At 41.4% G+C, this 21,168-nt stretch overlaps 1 protein-coding gene across 1 annotated transcript in view; it reads left to right on the plus strand.

Moving 5' to 3' along the window:
- The window catches only part of LOC134353207 (cation channel sperm-associated auxiliary subunit gamma-like), a 175,624-nt gene extending 162,790 nt beyond the window's left edge, over positions 1–12,834 (plus strand). Inside the window, exons 26-28 of the mRNA XM_063061224.1 lie at positions 305–404; positions 10,096–10,222; positions 12,806–12,834. Of these exons, the coding sequence (XP_062917294.1) occupies positions 305–404; positions 10,096–10,222; positions 12,806–12,834 (256 nt within the window). The remainder of the gene's footprint in view (positions 1–304; positions 405–10,095; positions 10,223–12,805) is intronic.
- Positions 12,835–21,168: the final 8,334 nt, after the last annotated feature.

Raw genomic sequence — 21,168 nt, forward strand, 5'->3', positions numbered from 1 at the left:
CATGCTGAGTTCTGCCTATCTTGTCATATGCCTCCAGGTACTCTGTAACCTCATCCTTGACAGCCTGTTACAAGCCTTTCTTATTATGTTCAGTGTCCATAGTTGCATTACCTTTCATCAATAGAATGATATGACTAGTTGGATACTGACGCAAACATTTTCTGCTGTTTGTGCAGTACAACATTGAGAGCATTCACAGACATAAATTACTCTTTCAGTCACTAACAGCTCTCCAGTGTCCACCTGTCAAACTGCATCCACCCATAAACTGTCACAGTTAAAACTAGTTTTAATTTTCTTGCAGGGGGATCGATACAAGTACATATTGTGACTACAAGCTGGAGTTTATAATTCACGTACATGGTTTACCACTCAACCCTCACCGCGCACTTTTATTTATGCTAGTAAGTAGCAGAGATGGTAACGGTTGTTTATTTGTTTGAGCTGGCTCCAATTCCAGTTCATTTTCACCACATAAATTGTACAATTTATTAATAAATCAGTAAATGCTATAAATGTTCACCTGGCAGACACCATATGTGGAGAGAGAAATGCTAAGTTTTAGTTGATGACTTTTCATCAGACCTAAAATTTTAACAACTCTCTTCACAGATCCCTTTCTTGTGTTATTTTTGAGAGGTGAATCACAGATATGCATGCAATACCCACTGGCATCTTTAATAATTGCACACTATTATAACTGCATTGTTCCATGTTTGTATTTTATTAAGCCCTTCTGTCGCAGAATGTTTTTTTTAGAAAATACACTGGAAATAGTGGTAAAATTAAGGATTTTAATAATTACAATATTTAAATCATGAGCATTTACCATCATTCCCTGTGCAAGTAACAACTTTGAAACTTCCACACGTATATACTGTATGTATGAAGTTGTAAATCCAGAATTTGTTGCATGTATATTGCTGCAGGGTAGTAAGATATCATCAGTCTAGATTCTTCTTAGAATCCACTTGGGAGGAAAGAATTCAGCTCGGTACATCCCACTTTTATCTTTCACCCATCTGTGCCCATCGGGGAAGTTGAAGGGAGCTGCTCCCTTTGATTTAAGTGAAAAGAAATATGTACAAGGGTCTTAGGTAAAGGTTAGCTAAATAAAAAATATTTAGATATTATTAGTTTCAAAATGCTGAAATATTTTGCAAGATTCATAAAATATGCAGTAGCTTATTAATTTAGATTTTTTATTGTTTAAAGATATTTAGTATTTGGAAGTGTTTAAACATGGTGAACTGTTTTTATTTGATTTTTATCAGCATGTTTTATTGATTTTGAATGACTTTGATGCTTAGCTTTGTTTTATGGCTTATTAATTTTTTGGTAAGTTTAGAAATCTCAGTATCATTAACAATTTACGACTTTGACAACTCCAATGCAGAAACCGTGATTCATCCAGCTGGCAATTTCTTTCCTCACTTGCAGCTGGGAAATAGTCACCTCTTATCATGCTAGTTGCCCCTGTTTGATGTGCAGGGCCTCAGCACAAACGCTCTAGTGCTTCTCAGTGGAAGCAATTTCATGAAAAGGGAATAGTGTTGAAGTAACTTTGGGGTAGTTCTTCGTACGTTCAAAGAGCTTATAAATTTCAGGTGCTGGTAGAAACTGGCGACTTGGCTCTGGTGACAAAACATGATCAAACAAACTTCTGTGCTCAGTGGAACATAGCAGACCAGGCAGCATCTATAGGAAGAAGTATAGTCGATGTTTCAGGCCAAGACGCTTCGTCAGGACTAACTGAAAGAAGGGATGGTAAGAGATTTGAAACTGAGAGGGGGATGGGGAGATCTGAAATGATAGGAGAAGACAGCAGGGGGAGGGACAGAGCTAAGAGCTGGAAAGTTGATTGGCAAAAGGGATACAAGGCTGGAGAAACATAGAAACATAGAAAATAGGTGCAGGAGTAGGCCATTCGGCCCTTCGAGCCTACACCGCCATTCAGTATGATCATGGCTGATCATCCAACTCAGAACCCTGCACCAGCCTTCCCTCCATACGCCCTGATCCCTTTAGCCACAAGGGCCATATCTAACTCCTTCTTAAATATAGCCAATGAACTGGCCTCAACTGTTTCCTGTGGCAGAGAATGCCACAGATTCACCACTCTCTGTGTGAAGAAGTTTTTCCTAATCTCGGTCCTAAAAGGCTTCCCCTTTATCCTCAAACTGTGACCCCTCGTTCTGGACTTCCCCAACATCGGGAACAATCTTCCTGCATCTAGCCTGTCTAATCCCTTTAGGATTTTATACGTTTCAATCAGATCCCCCCTCAATCTTCTAAATTCCAACGAGTATAAGCCTAGTTCATCCAGTCTTTCATCATATGAAAGTCCTGCCATCCCAGGAATCAATCTGGTGAACCTTCTTTGTACTCCCTCTATGGCAAGAATGTCTTTCCTCAGATTAGGGGACCAAAACTGCACACAATACTCCAGGTGTGGTCTCACCAAGGCCTTGTACAACTGCAGTAGTACCTCCCTGCTCCTGTACTCGAATCCTCTTGCTATAAATGCCAGCATACCATTCGCCTTTTTCACCGCCTGTTGTACCTGCATGCCCACTTTCAATGTATAATGACACCCAGGTCTCGTTGCATCTCCCCTTTTCCTAATCGGCCACCATTCAGATAATAATCTGTTTTCCTATTTTTGCCACCGAAGTGGATAACCTCACATTTATCCACATTAAATTGCATCTGCCGTGAATTTGCCCACTCACCTAACCTATCCATGTCACCCTGCATCCTCTTAGCATCCTCCTCACAGCTAACACTGCCGCCCAGCTTTGTGTCATCCGCAAACTTGGAGATGCTGCATTTAATTCCCTCATCCAAGTCATTAATATATATTGTAAACAACTGGGGTCCCAGCACTGAGCCTTGCGGTACCCCATTAGTCACTGCCTGCCATTCTGAAAAGGTCCCGTTTATTCCCACTCTTTGCTTCCTGTCTGCCAACCAATTCTCTATCCACATCAATACCTCACCCCCAATACCGTGTGCTTTAAGTTTGCACACTAATCTCCTGTGTGGGACCTTGTCAAAAGCCTTTTGAAAATCCAAATATACCACACCCACTGGTTCTCCCCTATCCACTCTACGAGTTACATCCTCAAAAAATTCTATGAGATTCGTCAGACATGATTTTCCTTTCACAAATCCATGCTGACTTTGTCCGATGATTTCACCACTTTCCAAATGTGCTGTTATCACATCTTTGATAACTGACTCTAGCAGTTTCCCCACCACCGATGTTAGGTTAACCGGTCTATAATCCTTGGTTTCTCTCTCCCTCCTTTTTTAAAAAGTGGGGTTACATTAGCCACCCTCCAATCCTCAGGAACTAGTCCAGAATCTAAAGAGTTTTGAAAATTTATCACTAATACATCCACTATTTCTTGGGCTACTTTCTTAAGCACTCTGGGATGCAGACCATCTGGCCCTGGCGATTTATCTGCCTTTAATCCCTTCAAGGGAGAGGATTATGGGACAGGAGGCCTAGAGAGAAAGAAAGGGGGAGGGGAGCACCAGAGGAAGATGGAGAGCAGGCAAGGAGTTATTGTGAGAGGCGACACTTCACCTGTGAGCCTGCTGGTGTGATATACTGTGTCTGGTGTGGCCCTCTATATATTGGTGAGACCCGACGCAGACTGGGAAACTGTTTCGTTGAACACCTACGCTCTGTCCACTAGAGAAAGCAGGATCTCCCAGTGGCCATACATTTTAATTCTATGTCCCATTCCCATTCTGATATGTCTATCCACGGCCTCCTCTACCGTCAAGATGAAGCCACACTCAGGTTGGAGGAACAACACCTTATATTCTGTCTGGGTAGCCTCCAACCTGATAGCATGAACATTGACTTCTCTAACTTCCGTTAATGCCCCTCCTCCCCTTCTTACCCCATCCCTTATTTATTTACTATTTTTCCCTTTTTTTTCTCTCTTTTTTCTCTGTCTATCCCTTTCACAATAACTCCTTGTCTGCTCTCTATCTTCCTCTGGTGCTCCCGCCCCCCTTCTTTCTCCCTAGGCCTCCCGTCCCATGATCCTCTCCCTTCTCCAGCCTTGTACCCCTTTTGCCAATCAACTTTCCAGCTCTTAGTTTCATCCCTCCCCCTGCTGTCTTCTCCTATCATTTCGGATCCCCCCCTCCCCCTCCCACTTTCAGATCTCTTACTATCCTTTCAGTTAGTCCTGACAAAGTGTCTCGGCCTGAAACATCGACTGTACTTCTTCCTATAGATGCTCTCTGGCCTGCTGCGTTCCACCAGCATTTTGTGTGTGTTGCTTGAATTTCCAGCATTTGCAAAGTTCCTCGTCTATGCTCAGTATAGCATTGGAGTGCAGAAGAACAGTCCTTGACCAAAATGTCAACTGTCCATTTCCCTACACAGATGCTACCTGGCCTCCAGTCCCACCAGCAGTTTGTTTCTCTGCTTCAGATTCCAGTATAGGTAGTGACTTGTGTCTCCATAGCATTGCAGTCAAGTATTCTTGTTGATGCAACATCCAGGTGAATGAGATCATTTCCTTGAAGTGTCTTGTGAGTAGATAGCCTTTAGGGGTTCAAGAGGGTATGCAGGCTCTTCCCCATGCGTGACACTATGGTCTTACTATACCTCATCTTTTGGTAATGGTAGCACTCTCACTTCTGAATGAAAAATCATGGCTTTCCCCTTACTTGAGATACTTGAGCACAAAATTAAGGCAAACCAACTAGTGTAGGATTAAGAGTATGGTACAATGTTTGAGGAGTGGTCTCTGAATGAAATTTTAAAATAAGAATACTATATATTCTTTCCCAGATGGAGGTAAAAAAGTCAATTGTCTTATTTTGAAAGTAAGTAGGGAAGTTCTATTTGGTGTCCTGGCCAATATCCATTTTTCAGTCATCGTGGATAAATCTGATTCTGCTATTAAATTATTATTGTTTGCAAGATCTAACTGCTTGCAAATTACTGAGGTAAATGTTTTGTGGATGATACGTACTGTAGCAATAGCTGTAAAAATTCTTTGGATGTGTTATGGTTGTGAATAGCATACTCTAAATGAAACTCATACTGTTACTCAGGTTTGAGAGACCTTGGATGAGGTTATGTTGAAAATCAATACAGCATTGAACCAGGTCTTTCCATCTACCTGACCATCTACCATCCCTCTTTACCCTAATCCTCTCTTATTTTCCCAATATTTCTATCAACTACCCCTAAGAATCTGCCCATATGAGAAATTTATTAACGGTCAATTAACATAGCTACCTGTGCACGTTTGGGATGTGGCAAGAAAGCAGAGCTCCTGCTGGAGACCCATAAGGTCACAGGGAGACAATGCAATCTAATCTCCACATAGACAGACTGAAAAGTCAGGATTGAATCCAGGCGTCTGGGACTTCACTAACTATGCCATTGTGTTGCTTTTTCTTGGGGGTTCTTGTATTACTCGATAAGTATGACCTAAATGTCACTTGCCAGTTATTAAAAGTTCTACAGGTCCCACATGTGTTGACATGGGGTTCTTACCTGTTTAAACACGAGGCATAATCAGAACACTGATAGCATGATTATGGAGCTGGCTAAGTAACAGACAATGGGGGTTTGTGGTGAGTTGTTTTCAGAGAGCAGAGAGAGGTACAAGCTGACATTTTTCAAGGATTAATGTTGTTCTACACTGACATAAACTTGACAATGCAGCTCCCCAAGTCTAAGTCAACTTAGCTACAAGGTTAGATTAGAGATGATGGTATGGTACAGTGGTTGATAGAGTTGCTGAAGCTGTTTCCTCACAACTCCAATAATTTGGGTTCTATCCTGACTTTTGGTGCTGTCTGTGTGAAGTTTGAACCTTTTCCCTGTGACCCAATGTTTTCAAGATTTATGATTCAAAACATATTTATTATCAAAGAATGTATAAATTATACAACCTTGAAATTTGTCTGCTTACAGGCAGCCACAAAGCAAGAAACCCAAATAACCCAATAAAAAAAGACAAAAAGCCACTGTGTAGAGAAAGAGAGAGAGAAAATAAAAACACAAATCATGCAAAGAATGGAAGCAAGCCAACAGCATTCTAAACTAGACTGAGTCCCCAGATCTGCCCCCGAGGCAGCCTGAGTAGGCCCAAGCCTTGGGCTCAATTCATCAAACTAGCGGGGCAAAAACGCACTGCAGCCAGTTCGGTTCACAGCCTCAGCACTGCAGCGACAGCGAGTGAAATCAGCCCAAAATTCGTGTGAGAGTAAGTGGAATCAGCACGATAGGACCATAAGACATAGGAGCAGAATTAGGCAATCTGGCCCATCAAGTCTCCTCCACCATTTAATCATGGCTGACCTTTTTTTTCTCCTCCTCAACCCCAGTTCCCGGCCTTCTCCCCATAACCTTTGATGCCATGTCCAGTCAAGAACCTATCAATCTCTGCCTTAAATACACCCAACAACCTGGCCTCCACAGCTGTATGTGGCAACAAATTCTACAAATTTACCACCCTTTGGCTAAAGAAATTTCACCACTTCTCTGTTTTGAAAGGGTGTCCCTCTATCCTGAGGCTGCGCCCTCTTCTCCTAGACTCTCCCAGCATGTGAAACATCCTTTCCACATCTACTCTGTCTAGGCCTTTCAACAATCAAAAGGTTTCAATGAGACCCCCCTCATCCTTCTGAATTCCAGCGAGTACAGACCCAGAGCCATCAAACATTCCTCATATGACAACCCTTTCATTCCTGGAATCATCCTTGTGAACCTCCTCTGGAGCCTCTCCAATGCCAGCACATCTTTTCTTAGATGAAGGGCCCAAAACTGTTCAGAATACTCGAGGTGAGTTTTCACCAGTGCCTTATAAAGGCTCAGCATCACATCCCTGCTCTTGTATACTAGACCTCTTGAAATGAATGCTAACATGGCATTTGCCTTCGTCACCACTGGCTCGACCTGCAAGTTAACCTTTAGGGTGTTCTGCACAAGGACTCCTAAATCCCTTTGCATCTCAGATTTTTGGATTTTCTCCCTGTTTAGAAAATAGTCCACACATTTATTTCTACTAGCAAAGTGCATGACCATGAATTTTCCAACATTGTATTTCATTTGCCACTTCCTTTGCCCATTCTTCCAATCTGTCTAAGTCCTTATGCATCCTACCTGTTTCCTCAACACTACCTACCCCTCCACCAATCTTTGTATCATCTGAAAACTTGGCAGCAGAGCCATCTATTCCATCATCTAAATCATGTACATACAGCATAAAAAGAAGTGGTCCCAATACCAACCCCTGTAGAACACTAGTCACTGGCAGCCAACCAGAAAAGAACCCTTTTATTCCCACTCTCTGTCTCCTACCAATCAGCCAATGCTCTAACCATGTTAGTAACTTTCCTGTAATACCATGGGCTCTTAACTTGGTAAGCAGCCTCATGTGTGGAACGTTGTAAAAGGACTTCTGAAAGTCCAAATATACACATCCACTGCATCCCCTTTAATCTCCTCAAAGAATTCCAACAGGTTCATCAGGCAAAATTTTCCCTGAAGGAAACCATGCTGACTTTATACTATCTCGTCCTGTGTCACCAAGTACTCCATCACCTCATCCTTAACAATTGACTCTAATATCTTCCCAACCACTGAGGTCCGGCCAACTGGTCTATAATTTCCTTTCTGCTGCCTTCCTCCTTTCTTAAAGAGTGGAGTGACATTTGCAATTTTCCAGTCCTCTTGCACCAATGATTTTTGAAAGATCATTTCTAATGCCACCACTATTTCTAATGCTACCTCTTTCAGAACCCGAGGGTGCAGTCCAACTGGTCTGGGTGACTTGTGTACCTTTGGTCTTTCAGCTTTTTGAGCACCTTCTCTCTTGTAATAGTAACTGCACCCAGTTCTCTTCCTTCACACACTGCAACATCAGTCATGCTGCTAGTGTCTTCCACAGTGAAGACTGATGCAAAATATTCATTTAGTTCATCAGCCATCTCCTTGTCCCCTATTATTATTTCTCCTGCCTCATTTTCTAGTGGTCCTATATCCACTCTTAGTTCTCTTTTATTTTTAACACACTTGAAAAAACTTTTACTATCCACTTTGATATAATTTGCTAGCTTGCTTTCATATTTCATCTTCTCTTTTTTAATGATTCTTTAGTTGCTTTCTGTAGGTTTTTAAAAATTTCCCAATCCTCTATCTTCCCGCTGATTTTTACTTTGTTGTATGCCCTTTTCTTTTCTTTTATAATGGCTTTTGCTTCCCTTGTCAGCCATGGTTGTACTATTTTACCATTTGAATATTTCTTCATTTTTGGAATACATGTCTCCTGCACCTTCCTCACTTTTCCCAGAAACGCACGCCATTGCTGCTCTGCAGACATCCCTGCCAGCAGCTCCTTCCAATTTACTTTGGACAACTCCTCTCTCATACCACTGTAATTTTCCTTACTCCGTTGAAATGCTGCTACATCAGACTTTACTTTCTCTCCATCAAATTTCAAGCTGAACTCAATCATATTGTGATCACTGAGGGTTCTTTTACCCTAATCGCATCCCAATCCATATCTCCCAATCCAGTATAGCTGATTCCCCAAGTAAGCTCAACAACAAACTGCTCTAGAAAGCTATCTCTTAGGCATTCAAGAAACTCATTCTCTTGAGTTCCATTACCAACCTGATTTTCCCAATCGAGCTGCATGTTAAAATCTCCCATGTCTACCATGTCTTGTCTTTTTGACTCGTTTTTTTCTAACTCCTGTTGTAATCTGTGGTCCACCTCCCGGCCACTGTTACCCATCAATGCCCTTTTACCCTTGCAGTTTCTTAACTCAACTCACAAGGATTCAACATTTGCTAATCCTTTGTCACATGTCACATCTTTCTACTGATTTGATGCCATTCTTTACCAATAGAGTCACATCACCCTCTCTGCTTACTTTCCTATCCCTCCGATATAACGTGTAACCTTGGACATTCAGCTCCCAACAACAACCAACAGACCCTTGCCTCTGTTCCAGACACTTGATCTTCTTGTCTACCTGGGCCGACATTTAAATTGTCCAGGCACCAGGTAGGCCAAGCTCTAGGACCTGGCTCCTGGCGTCCCAATATGCTTGTGGTGCACAGCCCGAAACCATTCTTGATCTCACCAGATCATCTCAGCTCTTGGAGGAATCCAACCCCGCACCCAAGTTAGGCGCATGGGCATCGAAACTCTTCCGCATCGACTCCTCTCCAAATCATTCACTCCATCTCTGGCAATGATACCAACTAGGTCTGTGACCCCGGCTCGAACGAATTGCACCTTGCAAAGGCCCAGCTTGGCTCATCCCCCGACCAGCCTCGACTCCACCTGCCTCCTCACTGTCTACAACGATATCACCACAATTTGCCTCAGAAAAGATGTTATAAGTAATGTTTTTAGTCAAATCTCTTGCCTTTCAATTTACCAGTAAGCTGTTAGACATCTTCGGTAGTGTGGTCTTAAACTGGAAACTATTTGGTGTTCCACTTTCCTTCCATGTTCCAAAGATATGTGGGTTGAAAGGTCAATGGAAATTCTTTGTACTGCATAAGTAAGAGGTAGAATCTAGGTGGATTGATGGGAATTGGGGGAGTAAAATAGGACATATCCTCAAGATCTGGGGGAGTAGATTTAGGACAGGGATGAGGAGGATCTGCTTTTCCCAGAAAGTGGTGAATCTGTGGAATTCTCTGCCCAATGAAGCAGTGGAGGCTGCCTCAGTAAATATAATAAATGGATCTTTTGTGGTCAATGTGATCACACTAGGCCGAAGGACCTGCTTTCTTTTAAGTAAGCTTTCTTTGGAGAAGAGTCAAAGAAGTTTAGATAGAAATCAAAAACAATATAAGCTGATCTAAAAATCAAAATGATGGCAATTTCTGTCACTTTTACCAGGATTTGACCCTTCCAATTCTGAAATGTATAGAATTTCTAGTCATCCAGATTTTATCTCTAAAAGGCATTCAAGTTTCAGGAATCATAGGCAAAATCAGATTCTCTAACACCTTTTGTTATTTCTTTTAGAATACTCTGAAATGATTGGATGTGGCTTTATGATATGTCTTTCTCCCTTTTTCTTTCATTAGATTACATTGTCCATATTGTGGTCAGTCCTACTTTCTTTCATTATCTATCGTTGCTACCACAGTTGGTTTAAAAATAAAATTAAAACGTTATCATTGGATGAATCAATGATCTTGCCTGATCGCACAGGTAAGTAATTTACATATTAATAGGTGAAATTTGAATTGCAGCTTATGTTTCTTATCTACAACAAATCCTCATATGTAACGATCTTTCTGGAGTCACTAGATTCTGGAATGGTCTGGAAGACTGGAAAATTGTAAATCTCACTCCAGTCTTCAAGAAAGGGGAGAGTCAGAAGAAAGGGAAATTTCTTCCAGTTAGTCTGACCTCAGTGGTTGGGAAGATGTTGGAGTTGATTATTAAGGATGAGGTCTCAGGGTACTTGGAGGCACATGATAAAATAGGCTGTAGTCAGCATGGTTTCCTCAAGGGACAATCTTGCCTGACAAGTCTGTTGGAACTCTTTGAAGAATTAACAAGCAGAATAGACAATGGAGAATTGGTTGGTGTTGTGTACTTAGATTTTCAGAAGGCCTTTGACAAGGTACCACACATGAGGCTGCTTAACAAGCTACGAGCCCAGGGTATTACAGGAAAGATTCTATCACGGTTAAAGCTGTGGCTGACTGGCAGGAGGCAAAGAGTGTGAATAAAGGCAGCCTTTTCTGGCTGGCTGCCAGTGACTAGGGGTGTTCCACAGGGGTCTGGTTGGGACTGATTCTTTTTACCTTGTATGTCAGTGATTTAGATGATGGAATTGATGGCTTTGTTACAAAGCTTGCAGATGATATGAAGATGGGTGAAGGGGTAGGTAGTTTTGAGGAAGTAGAGAGACTACAGAAGGACTTAGACATTAAGAGAATGGGCATAGAAATTGCATATGGGAAGTGTATGGTCATGCACTTTGGTAGAAGAAATCAAAGGGTTGACTATTTTCTAAGTGGAGAGAAAATGCAAAAAACTGAGGTGCAAAAGGACTTGGGAGTCCTTGTGAAGGATACCTTTGAGGTTAATTTGCAGGTTGAGTCTGTGGTGAGGAAAGCAAATGCAATATTACTATTAATTTCAAGAGGACTAGAATATAAAAGCAAGGATGTAATGTTGAGACTTTATAAAGCACTGGTGAGGCCTCACTTGGAGCATTGTGAGCAGATTTGGGTCTCTTACCTTAGAAAGGATGTATTGAAACTGGAGAGGGTTCAAAGGAGGTTTACGAAAATGATTCCAGGATTGAATGGCTTGTGATATGAATAGTGATTGATGGCTCTGGACCTGAATTCACTAGAATTCAGAAGAACGAGGGGTATCTAATTGAAACCTATTGAATGTTGAAAGGCCTTGACGTAGTGGATGTGGAGAGGATGCTTCCTATGGTAGTCTAAGACCAGAGGACACAGACTCAGAATAGAGGGGCATTCTTCTAGAACGATGATGAGGAGGAATTTCTTTAGCCAGAGAGTGGAGAATCTGTGGAAATTTTTGCCACAGGCAGCTGTGGAGGCCAATCCTTTATGTATATTTAAGGCAGAGGTTGATAGATTCTTGATTGGTCAGAGCATGAGGGGCTACAGGGAGTAGGCAAGAGGTTAGGGCTGAAAGAAAAACTGGATCAGTCATGATGAAATGGTAGAGTCTGCTCCTATATCTGATGGTTTTATTTGTGAATTTGTGAAGGACATTGCTCATTGTGAGATTGGGTTGTGTAGTTTAGGATATTTTGTTTGCTTTTGTTTTGATTGTTTCTGTTCAAAAAGCCAAGATTCTTGTAGTCATAACTTTTGTATATTGTCTTGCTATTTCTATATTGTTGTCTACATGGATCCCCAGACATCCCTTCAGCAGTCTTCCTTTCTCCTGACTTCTCATATGATGCTGAGAAAAAAGCAATCCAGGACTGTATAGAAGGAGGAGGTGAGGGGTTAATAGGAGGTCTTTCAGAGCCGATGTAAATGTAGTCAAAATGATTCCCTTTTGAGCTCTGGATATCTGTAGTTCTGTTTCAGTGGTAATAGATCAGAGGGAATGCTTGCAGCCAACTTATTCATTTCAAAAGTTATTACACAAGTACATTTTTATTGGAATATATTGCAAAGTGTAAATGTAAAACGTTCTTGCATTAGAAACTTGACCATTCCATAAAAGAAAAAAACATGTTCTACAGGTACTTGAAACCAGAAATTCAGCAGAGGATCTATTAAAGAGCAGATGGTAGGTTGAGAGATACAAGAAACAGCAATTTGCAACCATAACGCACATGGGTTTTTTCAAAACTGTTAACACCATTTACAGTGCAAGGTCTTAATGTCCCACCTCACTGAAAGCCATGTACATGGTTGAAATCATTCAGGAAAAAAGATGTACTCAATGCCCATTGGAAGAAGCAACATGAAGCCGCCCTCACCCACAACTCTTAGGCTTTGAGTCTATCGACAAAAGCCTATTCACCTTGCTGATGCTCCTTACTGATAAGATCTCCAAAAAACCGTATCTCAGTGAAAAAGTGAAAAGGCTTCAGGATCGGGTGGTATCCCCACTGAAGTTCTAAAGCTCATTAGTGAAGATCTTTATCAGCAGTCTCAACCTCAACAACAATAATAGCAAGTAAACCTTTAAGAAGGCTACCCACAGTCAGTGTTCCAAAAGTCTCATTATTTTAGTAAGTACATATTCTACTGGTTACTATTTTTAATGCTCTCATTCTATTTTCAGATTTTGAGTTCAGTCTAGACTTAAGATAATTTAATTGCTGTTTTGCTTAATTTAGTACCCAAATTGAAATCAGTTTGTAACATATTGTCCCCTATCATTTGAGCCTATTTTCGTTCCATAATAACTGAACCCAAGTTGTCTCCTTACAGTGCTTTCTACATGACTCAGAAATTTTAATATTGCAGGAAATACACTGTTGTGATACTACTGCTAGCTTTATTCCTCTCAGGTATAAATGACTATAATATTATATATACAAATGTGAAGTTTTAGTAAGTTTACCGATGACAGTAGGTTAGGTGGCATCATATACAATACGGAAGGCTATCAAAAATTACAGGACAATCAACTAGATGTGGTCCAAGGAATGGTAATGACATTCAGTTCATACAAGAGGAGTTGCAGTTTAGGGAATCAGAACAGGGTAGGATGGGAGGGCCCTGGGGAGTGCTGTTGAAGAACTAGAAGTTACAAGTACGTAGTTTCCTGAAAGTGGCATCACAGACAAGGTGATGAGGAAGGCACTTAGCCTTCATCAGACAGGGTACTGAGTATACAAGTTGTGAAGTTATGTTACAGTGGTACACTAGTGAGGCTCCACCTGCTGTATTATGCACAGTTTTGGTTCTGTGTTAAAGGGCATCATTCAGCTGGAAAGAATGCAAAGAAGCAGCCAAAACTCCAGGGCCTGAGTAATAACATAGTTCAGATCAGCTCAGGTTAGCTCGATTATTTGGCTTTATTTCTCTCTTTTTATTTATGTTTAAAATTAAAGTTTAATGTATTTTAATTAAGATATTTTTATTTTTAACTATATTTTTCAGTGTTTGAATTTAAGCCCATTTAACCTGGTTTAAGTGTCTCTGAGTCGGAATAGTGTTAGGGTTAGGATCTTGGGTTCTGCCGCCTGAGGGCAGATTGCCAGTTATGCCTCCCCCCCCCTTTATGAAGAGGCCATAGAGTGGAGTTGTGCAGTGCAATAGATCTCACTGTGCATGGAGAATGTGCAGGCAGGTATTGGCTAGACCAAACACAATCTGTTCAAGGGCAGTTCATAAAGAGAGTGAAATATACTTTCCATCATAAATAATTTGATCTGTGTTTTGATGTGGTTAACATGGCAGTTTCAAAGATTGACTTTCCTGGAGCTCATCTTGCACTTTGTTTTTAACTGTGTCAAGTTGCCAGGTGCTGGCACTCAACCAGTCAACCCCAGTTGAGATAAAGAGTTCTTATTTTATTTCAGCATGAAGTTGAAACTATTTTTTTCATCTGCCCCTCAGCTGAATTATTGGCAAGCAATCCAAGGAGGTCAAGCAGTCAAACTTTGTGATGCTAAAGTGAGCTGGCGCCCTCTACATTTTAATTAAAGCAGGAGTTTGTCAACGTAAACCAAAAGTGAGCAAAACAGGAATCTTTCTAGTATTCATGACTTTTCCTGCAAGTACATTATTCCCTTGTACTCCTTCAAATTCGTTACTACAGCAAATGTTTTGTAGAATGTAATTATAATTCTGCCTCTTAATGATTTTTCTTTGGTCAACCCTTAATAATAAAGTTCTGTAAATTGTTTCCCCAAGATATTCTTCCTTTGTGTTTTTGTATTGGATCTTTACTCAGAAAGTTTTCTTCTTTCCTGATTAAAGAGATAGATCCATGCTACTTGTGTGAATTTAATATTTTCAATGCAGCTTTTTGTTCCTCTCCTAAGGTACCGACTTATGCTACAAATCTCACAACTTTCCCTGATCCACACGTTATTCTCCAACACTCTTAACACAAAGATTCAAAATACATTTATTATCAAAGTATGTGTGCAGTATGCAACCCTGAGATTCGTCTTCTCCACAGACAGCCACGAAACAAAGAAACATCATGGAACCCGTTCAAAGAAATAAACATCAGCCCCCCCCCACTACCACACGCAAAAAAGCAAAATTTACACAAATGGCAAAGAAATGAAAATCCACAGAATATAAAACACTAAATTGAAAGAGTCCAGGCATATTCAGTTCAGCTCAGCTCTAGTTCAAATTAGCCCTTCCCTTCTGATTCTTGTTTAAATGGATTTGAGTTGGCAGATTGATGTTTTTCTTTTATGGAAGCTTGTATGGCGTATAGCTCCGGGGTTGTGCTCCCAGTGGGTTTTTTTTTCGTTTTTTTTTGTTAGTAGGGGTTTTTTTTTGTTTTAGTTAGTAGGGGTTCTTTTTCCCTTCTTTCTTTTTTCCAAAAAAAATAGTTTTAACATTTTATTTTTTCTTCTTATTATTGATATATTGTTTAGCTTTGTTAATCAGTTATTTGATAATTTAATTTCTCATTGTACATATTAACATGTTGACTTGATTACCTTAATGTATTTTTTGTTGATCTTCAGTAATAATTAATAAAAAAAGATTTAAAAATGTAAAATGTAAACTAGCCCTGTGTTATTCATTATCTGCAGGCTGCCCTGACCACAATCTCCCAAAATAGCAACAAAAAAAGGAGTGACCAGAAACCAGAAAAACATCATAACATGAACCCAGAGTCCAATCCACAAACCCCGTCAATTAACCTTTGCCCAGAACCCAGGTCTCCGGTACTGTCCTCCGACAGCATCGAGGGAGGGAGAGACCACTCAAACGTAGGGTCAAATGTATTCAGTTTAGCCACTGAATACCAGCAGTAATTTGAATGTAAAGGCCTTACTGCTAACATAAATTTTCAGTGGCTTTCTTTCTATACTTTCTGCCAGGAATCATCAAAAAAAATCACTCTCCTGCCCTCACTGTGTGTGTGAACACAGCTATGCTGCGAGCTAAACAACTTATCAAAAATCACCCAAGATGGAAACTTCCTTTCGGGTTTTTAATGAGATCTCTTTTCTGTGAAACTTCAGAGAGTTAAATAAAATATGTATTAAATTCGATACAGAATCATTGTGAACCTGAATATACAAATACTGTTAATTATTCTCACTACCGGTGTTAACCACGGTAATAGAAGAAAGCCCTTAACTCTGAGTGGAGACATCAGGATGCCGTCAAGATGGCGTTTTTTTTAGCAGGCTTTCTTATTTTTACGAGGCCGAGTTGCCAGCTCGACGTTCAACCCAGCACGGATGGAAAGCGTGCAAGAGAGCGGGCTGGATTCGAACTCGGGAGCCTTCGCTCCGAAGTCCGGCGCTGATGCCACTACACCACCAGCCGGCTAACCAAGGTAATACACATGCATAACACATCATTACTATGCCGTGGTAACAAGAATAAACTCATAGTGCAAAGATAAACATAATACTTCCTTCAAAAGATAGACTTGATAGTGGTATACAAAATTATGAGGGGTATAGATAGGGTAAATGCAAACAGGCTTGTTTCCACCGAAGTTGGGTGGGACTACAACCAGAGGTCATGGGTTAAGGGTGAAAGGTGAAAAGTTTAAGGGGAACATGAGGGGAAACTTCTTCACTCAGAGGGTTGTAAGAGTGTGGGATGAGCTGCCAGCACAAGTGGTGCATGAGAGCTCTATTTCAACATCGAAGAGAAGTCTGGCTAGGTACATGGATGGTCATGGTATGGAGGGCTATGGTCCTGGTGTAGGTTGATGGGAGTTGGCAGTTTAAGTGGTTTCGGCATGGATTGGTTGGGCCAAAGGGCCCCTTTCTGTGATGTACTTTTCTGTGACTCTATTCAATGTTTACCAATACTACCAAATACTTTAAACTCTGTTCAAGGGCAAATAAAGAATGGATGGAGATGTATGTCTTTCAACTGTGTGCTTTAAATCTGAATAAAAAACTAACCTGCTTAGGAAATGATATAATAAACTGCTTACATACAGGAAGTGAGCTTCATACAAAATGAACTGCACCACTAGAGGCTAGAACAATCACCCACTCTTTCTCCAGACCAGCGAAGGTATGATTCGGTAACCCTGGTGGCTAAATTTCTACTCCTCCTGATTTCTGATCATCTTCCAGGTTAAGGGGAATACATTTGTGAGAAAGAGTTCCCACTCTGAGCAATGCTAGTTACAGAACACTGAAAATATAAAGCAATTTAAAATCTAAATTATATGGCTATCTTGAGTCCGGCTTCTCTGAAAATAAAAGAAAATTGCGAACATTTGTTGAGGTTTTCCAATCAATTATTTAGCTTTAAAGCTAAATCTACCTCATGGCAGGAGATAGGAGCATAGATTATCTTGTATCTGCAGCAGACAACATTAATACTTTGGGCAATATCTTAAATATAGCATCAATAATCAACTTTCTGGCATCGGTACCAAAAAGGTAAATTAAGTCTAGACTGAGATTCTTTAAAAAACTAGAATGAAAGCAAAAGGACTGATAGCTTCTAATTATCCAAACAACTACTTGTAAAGTTTTGTTTCTTACACAGTGATTTTCTAGTCATATTTTAAGGCGATCCTGCTGAGAATTCCCTCTCTGAACTAGCATGGTCTTTCTGTTTATTCACTTTCCCTGGGGGACAAATCTACAGTACTGTGCAAAAGACTTAGGCATAAAGTCTAAGACTTTTGCACAGTACTGTAGTAATTTTATGTATTACACTGTACTGCTGCCCCCAAAAAAAACAAATTTCATGACCCATGTGAGTGATGATAAACCTGATTCTGATCTGGGTGTCTATTGTGGACTGAGAGTGGGAAGGGGGCAGGGAGAGGGGAATCATGGTTGGGAAAAGGGGAAGGGAGAGGGAAGCACCAGAGAGACATTCTGTAATGATCAATAAACCAATTGTTTGGAATCAAATGACCTTGCCTAGTGTCTCAGGGCTGGGTGTGTCTGCACCCACACCACCTCCCCCCACCCCCAGCTCCTGGCACTCCTTCTCTATAACCTGTCCCACAACCATTCCCGCAGCGCTCCACCCTCACCATTCCCAACACCCTTTGTTCCTACCAGATTTACAAACTCACTCTCTGCTCCACCTTGGCAGATACAGTGCTGTGTCTTAGGCAGCCTAGCGATATATATATACATATGTGCCTAAGACTTTTGAACAGGACTGTATGTACCACCCATCAAGTAGTACCTTACTGTGGAATAAGCAGGGTTAATAGTGGATGGACGCACTGGCTGTTTAATAGGGCTGAGATGATACCGTTCTGGCATATGTTGCTATGAAAACTGTAGCCAGCTTTGTATTGTGACATTATAGGGAGTTGTCTATCCCAGCATGTGAAGACAGACTCCGGAGGATTGAGCGGGCGAGACCAACGGAAGGCGGTCAAGAAGGCGGTCTCTGCAAGCGTCGTGGAACGTGTAGAGCAGGACAAGACACAGAAGATGTCCTGGTCATCCACTGCGCCTAGTCCCATCTCCAGCCGTCTCGACTCTTGTCTTGCCGCTGGATCCAGATGGGAATTGGGAAGAGAGAGTGAGGCTGACGCTGCGCAACTCTCCCTCACTTAAATCCAAATCAAGCGCTGGTCTTGACACCATCATAATGGTGTCGAGGTCTTCATCGACGACAACGATGGACGAACAACAACAACAGTATTGTGACATTCAATTTAACTTCACTACAGAACAACAAACTATAATGGTTATTTTCCGTTAAATTATGGAAAGAATGATATAAATATAAACTTGTGAGTTATGCATGTCCCTGTTGCCGTTAGCCACTACACCAAGAGGCACGGTGTACAAACTAATGAGGTTGTCTTTCAAAAGGAAAGAAAGTATCATTAACCACTTGCATGAAATATGCTTGTTTGGAATCTTCTTTGACAAATGTTACACTTCACCTGTAAGAAACCTGAGTGGGCATCGAGCAGGAGTGCATTCTCTGTCATTCATACTCAATACACATTATCGTTATTGCCTGCAATTTTCATAAAACCATAAGACCATAAGGCATAGGAGGCCCATCGAGTCTGCTCTACAATTCCATAATGGCTGATTTATTATTCCCCCTCAACCCCGTTCTCCCGCCTTCTCCCTGTAATCTTTGACGTCCTTACTAATTAAGAACCTATCAGCTTCTGCTTTAAACATGCACAATGACTTGGCCACAGAGCTAAAACTATGCTTGTGCATTTGGCATTTCTGATCAAGGGCAAATTTTATCCAGACTGACACTGGAGAGGGTTCAGAGAAGTTTCACGAGAATGGTTCCAGGAATGAAAGGGCTACTGTATGAGGAACATCTGGCAGCTCTTGGGCTGTATTTCCTGGAATTCAGGAGAATGGGGGGGGGGGGGGAATCTCATAGAAACATTCTGGATGTTAAAAGGCCTGAACAGATTAGATATGGCAGTTATTTCCGATGGTAGGGGAGCCTAGGACAAGAGGGCATGACTTCAGGATTGAAGGATGTTCATTTAGAACAGAGATGCGGAGAAATTACTTTAGTCAGAGGGTGGCAAATCTGTGGAATTTGTTGCCACAAGCAGCTATGGAGGCAAAGTCATTGGGTGTATTTAAGGCAGAGATAGACAGGTTCTTGATTAGCCAGGGCATCAAAGGGTATGGGGAGAAGGCAGGGGAGTGGGGATGTCTGGAAGAATTGGTTCAGCCCATGATTGAATGGCAGGGCAGACTCGATGGGCTGAATGGCCTACTTCTGCTCCTGTACCTTGGTCTTATATGTCAAGAAGACAATCTCTCCCTCAATGTCACAATTGAAGCCTGAGCATGGAGAATAAAATTCAGCAGCCCACCTCCCTGACTTTCTAGTACTTCGCTTCCCTGGAGCACTGTCCCATCAGAAATCTATGTTAAGACAACTCCGACTTTGGTGTTTTGCTCATTTTTAAAGTATTTCTCATTGTAATGTTTATTTTTAATCAATATCTGACAACTGAAGCTGTCCTGCGGTATGTATTTATCACAATATATCGTAATTTAAATGTTAATTTACTCGAACAGCAAAAACATTAACCTCATAATCCGCATCAGCCTTTTAGCCTAGAAAATAAATTAGGTAAGTACATGTTTTGTTATGTGTTTTGCAATTGATTTGAGGCAGCAAATTCATCATGAAATGCAGTGAAATTGTATTGTGATGCCTTGGCAGACGGATGCTGCTGAATGTGCCAGAGTGAAGACAATCGATATATAGCCGCTATTTGATATCACTGCGACGGCAATGAAAGTGGCTGATATGCAGCAAAGAGTGAAGCTGATTGATGGCGTGTTAATGGGCTTGTCTTTCCTGGAGCTGTTGCTGAAAAGTTCGTCAGTGAAACCATACACACGGTCAGTGCCCACTTTGTTAGCTATCTCCTGTACCTAATAGAGTGGCCACTGTTTGCATGTCAGAATCAGAATCAGCTTTATTATCCCCAGCATGTGACGTGAAATTTGTTAACTTAGCAGCAGCAGTTCAATGAAATACATAATATAGAAGAAAAATAAATAAATAAGTAAATCTTATTCAGTATACTTTATATAGTATACGTATATTGAATAGATTAAAAGTTGTGCAAAAATCAAAAATACTATATATTTTTTAAAAAAGTGAGGTAGTGTCCAAAGTTTCAATGTCCATTTAGGAATCAGATGGTAGAGGGGAAGAAGCTGTTCCTGAATCGCTGAGTGTGTGCCTTCAGGCTTCTGTACCTCCTCCCTGATGGTAACAGTGAGAAAAGGGCATGCTCTGGGTGCTGGAGGTCCCTAATAATGGACGCTGCCTTTCTGAGACACCGTCTTTGTGGTCTTCTGCTGCCGCAGCCCATCCGCTTCAAGGTTCGACGTGTTGTGCGTTCGGAGATGCTCTTCTGCACACCACTGGTGTAATGTGCGGTTGCTTGAGTTACTGTCACCTTCCTGTCAGCTTGAACCAGTCCGGCCATTCTCCTCCGACCTCTCTCATTAGCAAGGCATTTTCACCCACAGGACTGGTGCTTACTGGATGTTTTTTTTTGTTTTTCACACCATTCTCTAAACTCTATCGACTGTTGCACGTGAAAATCCCCAGAGAACTCAGCTTATAAGATACTCAAACTACCCCGTCTGGCACCAACAATTATTTCACAGCCAAGGTCAATAGATTGCAGCAGCACACACAAAATGCTGGAGGAACACAGCAGGCCAGGCATAAGTAAAGGCATCCGTTAGTCTTGCGAGACCATGGATCTGGGCAAGGTTGTACGGAAGACCAGCAGTTGCCCATGCAGCAAGTCTCCCTTCTCCACGCCACCGATGAGGGCATTAGGACCCATACAGCTTGGCACCTGTGTCGTCGCAGAGCAATGTGTGATTAAGTGCCTTGCTCAAGGACACAACACGTTCCCTCAGCTGGGGCGCGAACTCACAACCTTCAGGTGGCTAGTCCAATGCCTTAACCACTTGACCACGTGCCCACACAGCAGGCCAGGCAGCAACAATGGAAAAGACTAAACAGTTAACGTTT

This window comes from Mobula hypostoma, chromosome 10, assembly GCF_963921235.1.
Source record: "Mobula hypostoma chromosome 10, sMobHyp1.1, whole genome shotgun sequence".
NCBI classification, from domain to species: Eukaryota; Metazoa; Chordata; class Chondrichthyes; order Myliobatiformes; family Myliobatidae; genus Mobula; species Mobula hypostoma.